At 38.1% G+C, this 7,181-nt stretch overlaps 1 protein-coding gene across 1 annotated transcript; it reads left to right on the forward strand.

The window, feature by feature from the left end:
* Positions 1-5,982: 5,982 nt before the first annotated feature.
* Positions 5,983-7,181, forward strand: LOC126615692 (VQ motif-containing protein 4-like). Its single transcript, XM_050283564.1, has one exon. The coding sequence runs from the start codon at positions 6,187-6,189 to the stop codon at positions 6,979-6,981; it is 795 nt and encodes a 264-aa protein (XP_050139521.1). The 5' UTR covers positions 5,983-6,186; the 3' UTR covers positions 6,982-7,181.

Raw genomic sequence — 7,181 nt, forward strand, 5'->3', positions numbered from 1 at the left:
ATCACTATAATAGTATTTTTATTTATTATTATTGGAGATGCAAGATATAAACTTGAGACATCTTTTAACATTGAAAAGAGAAGTGACACTCAAAGTTAATTGGCTTAGTGTAATTGTACATTGTGCTTATATATTGTGGTGCATTTTTTAGTTATTATAATGGTATCTAATGTGGGTCGAGCTTATGGACATGTCATTTTCGGTATAGAAAAATGGTGCACGTTCTGATGCCTTTAAAATTACACGTGTTATGATACGAGTGGACAACAAGTTTATATTTTAGATTTATAGTAATAAAAAATAAAAATAAAAACAAAATAATGAACAATTCTTTAGCAATGAGAAAACAAAATAACAAGAACGGTCTGAATAGATATTTAAATCTTATTTATTTATGTGTTCATTTTATACTAGCAATATTCTATTTTAGATGTGACAACCTGTCCCTACTTTTACGATTTTATTAATTTTTAAAAGCGTGAATTGACGAAAATGCCCTAGAGGTGAGATTATTGACTTCAATTGACCGTCATTTCGTGACACATACGAGCTACTATTTTACCGTGTTCTCGAAGTACTCGATGGTACGAACGCATAAGCGAAAGCCGCTTGTGAATTGGGATTGTAACGGAAAAGTTACGGACATTTGGAAACATTTTATTACATTTTAGATTAGAAATTAATAAACTCCCACCTTGTGGGAAAGAAGCCCAATTAGATTGTTGTTGAGTGACCAATCAGAAATTTAGGGGAAAAAGGATTAAACCAATCAGAAATGAAGGGGAAAAGAAAGAACCAATCAGGAGATGAGAGAAAGAATGACCTCCCCAGCCTCCCCTTCGACTCGTACACCCAACCCATTCAACCCGGTGTAATTCCTGCCAGCTTCCACCATTTTTCAGGCGAAATTCATCCACCCATCACATCAATCTCTTCCTCAACCTCCCCTCTACCATTTCTGACCAAGATTGAAAGGTTTTTGGTTCAAAACTCAAAAACAGTGTCGGAGACCCGAGGGTGTTCGACGACGATTCCGCTGTTTCAACGAGTTGCACCACCCACCACCACCCTTAACCAACTCCCCTTGAGCCCAAGAGCAAACCCCAAACAACCTTGGAGGCGGCGGAGCACCGGAGAAGGCGAATCAAACACACCCATTTCTAGGGTTTCTGATGGGTACGACCCAATTTAGGGCATTTCCTAGCCAAATTGGACTTAGCCGCATGTATAAAACTTGCTCTACTCGTTCAGATCTTCATTCTTGTAAAATTTGAGAATTTTTTTAATTGTTCGATTTTCTGGCGAGTCGGGGCGGCGACCGCCACGTACGGCGACATGTAGCCAGTGGGCCGACGCTGCATTTTTTAGTTAAATTTGATGTTCTGATGTCATTTTGATAACCGTTTGCTATAGTTCGATAGTTTAAACCTAGTGTAGAATACTACGCCACTTGACCATTTTATGATTCAATGATCCGATCATTGGATCGTCACCAAACCTTAATATGTTATAGTACGTAATATTGAGGACCATAGGAACTTACGGGTCGGGAATCCAATGTACGAATCTTCCCTAATTGGATTTGTAATTTTGTAATATAAAACGTTGACCGCCACTTAATTTGTGATTGGCGGAGATCCGACCGTCGGATCGTGGTAATATGTTAATGTTGTTCTAGGAGCTTATTGAAACTCTTAAGAAGTTACGGATCAAAAATTCGAGGTGCGGATCTTTCGGATCGAGTTACGTAAGGTTGTGGACCCTACCGTCAACCTTTGACCGACGGTTGACTTTTGGTCAATAGGTTACAAATCATTCTAGAACGTCCTTGGGGATGTGTTTTATGTAAGTTATGTATTCTATCGATAAGAATTCTGAGATGTGATTTGATATTTGTTTTAGGCGACAATCATTCGTGACGCCTCGATATTCATGCTAGGAGTTGTAGTAAGGGTGGGTACAGGCTGGGCCCAAAATTGAAGGAATTGGATTGGACCCGTTTGTAAATAAAACAAGATGGGGTAGGTTTTGGATTTTTCAAAATAGGATCCGAATCTAACTCGGCCAGTTGAAATGGGCTGGTTCCTACGGGTCCAAATCTTCACTCACACCTAAGTCTGGTATTCGTCATCTTGTTTGTTCCCTCCCCCAGCGTCTTCTCTGACGCCTTGAGCAAATCCTCCAGTAACTCATTTGTTCATCAGACGGTGCTCTCATGCAGTTGTTTTTAGATCTAGCTAGTGACTTTCTTCGAATAATGGGTTGATAAGTTCGACTTCTCAGCCAAATAGTGTTCCAGCATACCGTCTTCGTCATCTACCATTAACCATAAGACAAGATGGTTTCTTCATCAGATTATGAACACAAAGCATTTCCTTCATAACAAAATTAAGTGATTTGACTGATTTTGGTCTCATCAACATAAGACTACATGGGCAATAAGGAAAGAAAATCACCTTCAAAATCATCAGAATCGAAGTTAATCTCGTCCTCATCCTCTTCATCAAACCCTTCAGTGGCTAGAGCTAAACCTTTCTATGGAGGGAGAAAAAGCAAGCAAAATGGAAAAGTGACGAGGAAAGTGCAAGGAAAAAGAAGGGAATAGAAAGCCAATAAAGAAAGAAAATGAGCTCTTTTTGAGGTTTGTGGAGATAGAGAAAGGAGACAAAGAAGGGAGATAGAAAAAAGTAGCTCATTTTGAGGTGGGTATGTCAAATATTTTGATAATTTTATGAGAATTGGGAGAAACGGGTCCAACCGGGGCCCCGTTTCCTAAGGCTTTTGCACCCGCCCTATACCGATAACTTTGTGAACCTGCCCTTCACCCCTTTTTGTCTTTACAAATTTTAGACCCGTCCTGAACTGCATGGAACCGGCCTGCCCCGTGGGCCTAGGGCTCGTTTGCCCACCCCTAAGTTATAGTACGAACTCCAGGTGAGTGGGTCTTTTATTTTTTATAGTATATATATATGATTGATAGTTTCCATTTATGCATTTGAAAAAGAATTTCTTACTTACGCCTAGATTATACTAAAATTTATAAGCATTAGCAAAATGACGGAATTTATGAAATTATTCTGAATCCTGTGGGATGCCTTAATCCAAATTACAACTTTGATGAATGTTATATTGACTAGAAATTATGGAATAGGCTAATCCTACAGGATGCACAAGTAAGCTTACTATAAAGAGATGCCTTGATTATATGGTCATGAACAGTACGATATTGATTAGAATTGTTGAATGGTTGTGGCATGACTATATTGATGTTATCTGCTCATCGTTTGCTGCACCCGATGTTAGTGCTCGCCCAGGGCCAGGGCCAGGGCCAGTCTTTCACATGTATGTTTACATCCGCACCGCACGCTCGCCTTGGATCCAAGTAGGTGTTAGTCCTGTCGTACAGGTTGCAATGGGTAACTCCGACTCGTATGTGACCGCAAATAACACCAGTCTTCATGTGATTGTAGCACTAGAGCGTATATTATGATTACACCCATACATGTTCATGTCAGAACACCTCTGCATGAACTCTTGTGTCAGCATGTGTCGATGAGCACCCGATATGATATGTTGCTTATGTGAGATTTTATGATTTTGGATGTCATGCCCTTATTTACGAGATATTGTGCCATAATGAATTTTTAAGATTGTGCAAGCTACGGTAAGTATTTTTATACTATACATAGTAAGTATATTTTGGAAACTATACTTGTTTTACGGCGAGGGATTACTTTATTTTTAGGCCCACTCACCCTTGTTTTTTATCGCCCCTCCCCAGGTTTTAGTAGTTGAGCTTTTTTATCGACAATGATATAATTCTCACCCTATCTTACTGTACTGTACTTATGCTCTGACATCAATTGTGAAATGAGTTCATTCCCACTTATAGCGCACTCTTATATTTAGGCACTTTTAGGTTTAAAATTATTCACATTTTCCACATCACTACATTTTATGCTTTCGTCACCTTCCAAGTGTCGACCAGCACAGCTCAATTCGGAGTTCTAATGGACATACCGGGTCGGGGTGTGTCATTAAATTAATCTAAAATAAATATAGAAAAATCAAATTTGAGTGCAGAAAAAAAATTAAATATTTCATATTTGCCTAGTCTTATTTATTTTGGATAAGTAATTATTGCATAAAAAAAAGTTTTTATTTTATTTTATTTTTTCTAATGTCAATACAAATACAAAGACAGTTGGTGATGAGATGAGACTTTTCTTGGTATGTAAAATTTTGTTTGGGTTAACTATTTGATATTGATAATAATTAAAGAAAAACTAATGAAAATGGTTTAAAAACTTTGAGTTTTAATCAAAATGAAAAAAAAAAAGTGTTGTAAGTAAATAATATCATGAGTGATTTTTTAGTGTAAAAATGTCATTTTCGTAAAAAAATGAACAATACTAAGAATATTTCGTTAAAACTCTACATGAAAATCGAAAAGAGAGGAGCGTGGGAAACAATCCCCCAAGTACGCGTGACGGTGAATGTATTAGGGAGGTGATTGTGATGTGATCACATGTGTGTTTCAATCATCTTCTCCAATCCCATCACACAGAGCAAAGCACACAACACAAGAGTCTCTCTGCAGTCTGAAGTCTGCAGTCAGGGCTCTGAAGTCAATGCCTCTCTCTCTCTCTCTAAAATCATCTCCCATTAATATTAACACACACACTCACTCTCACTCTTGTCCTTGATATGATGATAAGTTTCCCATTGGTGGCACACACATGCTCACGCTCCTCAAATTCCCAATCCAACCAATCGCCTCCCTCCTCCATCCCAACCTCACTCCAAACACCTAGAAAGAAAAATCAACCAAAACAAAAAGAAAATCAACCACCTAGAGAGGAAAAAGGGGCATCTTTAGTCCAACTACTCAGAAAAGAAATAAAGAAAGACGTAAGTTAAAGTCAATTGACCTGTATTTTTTTTTTATATTTTAGTTCAAAATTTTTAATAAAATAAATTTTATGGAATAATAATTTATTGTAAAAATAGTGAAAGAGGTGAAAGTCCCACCATGATTCAACCATAATTGAATATTAACATTCTTGTTGAATTTGAAATTTTACACTTATAAGTAAATAAGAACAGTAATATAGTATTAAAACCTCTCAAAAGAGATTTTTGAGAGAGTTTAATTTATTTATAAATCCATAAATTTTATGGAGTTTAATTTATTTTTAGAAAATCTATTTAAAATTTTGAGTGAATTCTCTCAAATTCTCTGGGGAATGAGTGAGATTTGAGAATGCTTAAAATACACTACAAAATATCTTACATTCCCTCGAATTCCCCAATTTTTAAAAATACTTTAAAATCAAATTTTAGGGGATGTATTCAATTGGAATTTTGAGGGATTTTAATTCTTTTATTGAATCTAGGGGCATTCAATTAGGATTGTAACTGATTCTTTGAAATTCAAGGTGTATTCAATCAAAATTTTAAGTTAGTTTATTAAAATCCTTATAAATCTGGAGGTATTCACTTATGATTTTAAATAAGTTTATAACATTCTAGGTGTATTTAATTAGAAATTGATTTTAAAGAATTTGTAATATTTGACGAATTAGAGAGAATTGGAGAGATTTCATAGTGAATTTTAAACATCCACAAATCTCACATCTTCCCATGAGATTTCAAGGGAATTGAATCAAAATTTTATATGGAATCTCTACAAATCAATTAAACTCCATAAAAATCCATAGCTTTATAAATTCATTAAAGTATCTCAAATTCTCAATTGAATACACCTGCATACATCTGAGATGTTACAAAATCCTAATTGAATACTTCCCGACTTTCAAAAAATCATTTAAAATTTTGATTAAATACTCATGAATTTGAACAAGGAAATAAAATATCTCAAAACATTTCCATCAAACAATAAAAGAAGAAAAAGAGAGAGAAAGAAAGAGAGAGAAAATGACAATACTCAACCATAAGAAAACAAAACATAGCAAATAAGCAACAATCCTTTATGTCTTTCCATTTTCTTTTCTTTTTCCCATTTCAAAGCCAAAACCAAAAACCAAAAGCCTTGTTTTTCACTCTTCCAGGTCTTCTTCCAAGTTGCAACCAAACCCCATCTTAAAGCAAGCTCTCTCTATTTTTCTTGAGTCGCAGAGCGGTTTTTGGTGGCCGTGGCGGTGACAAAACACCCACCAATTCCAAATGGAATACACCACAAGCTCAAGGCCTCAAGAAATCAGAGAGAAGCCGTATTCGTATTCCCCCATAAACTCACCGAGGAGCAACAACAATGGCACGACCACCAACGCCAACAGCAGCGTCTGCAGCAGCAGCAGCCCGGCGGTGGGGACTCAAATCCCGACAACCCCGAAAGTCTCAACTCCCAGATCTGACTCCAATCCCTACCCGACAACCTTTGTCCAAGCTGACTCCTCGAACTTCAAACATGTTGTCCAAATGCTCACCGGCTCCTCGGAAACTGTCACTCACCAGTCCTCCCCCAAACCCACAGCCGCCGCCCACCACAACAGCCACCACCACCACCACCACCACCAAGATCCAACAATTTTGCCACCCTCCAATAAAAACTTCAACATCCCACCAATCAAAACCGCCCCACCGAAAAAGCAGGGCTTCAAGCTCTACGAGCGGCGGAGCACCAATCTCAAAAACACCCTCATGATCAACACCCTCATCCCCAACTTCCAATCGGCTTCTGGGTTTTCTCCACGTCATCAGGAGATTCTCTCACCGAGCCTACTCGAATTCCCGTCACTCACCCTCAGCCCGGTGACGCCGTTGAACGACCAGTTCGACAAGTCGGCGTCGTCGCCGTCACTGGGAAATTCTTCGTCGGAGGAGGACAGGGCGATTGCGGAGAAAGGATTTTACTTGCACCCGTCGCCGAGGGCTACGACGACTCCGAGAGACCCGGAGCCGCGGCTTCTGCCTCTGTTTCCGGTCACTTCGCCAAGAGTTTCTGGGTCGTCTTCTTGATCAAATGACGAGTAGAGAGAGAGAGAGAGAGATGTGTAGTAAGTAATATTTACTGTGAGTGGGTTTTGATTAAAATGATCATCAGGAGAAGTGAAGATTAATGGGTTTTGGATGATTTTTCAATGACAGGTACAGATCTTTGTTTTAATTGTACAATTTCATATCTCTTCCATAAAAATGCTAAAAGGCTTAGCTTTCAA

Source organism: Malus sylvestris, chromosome 3 (genome assembly GCF_916048215.2).
Source record: "Malus sylvestris chromosome 3, drMalSylv7.2, whole genome shotgun sequence".
NCBI classification, from domain to species: Eukaryota; Viridiplantae; Streptophyta; class Magnoliopsida; order Rosales; family Rosaceae; genus Malus; species Malus sylvestris.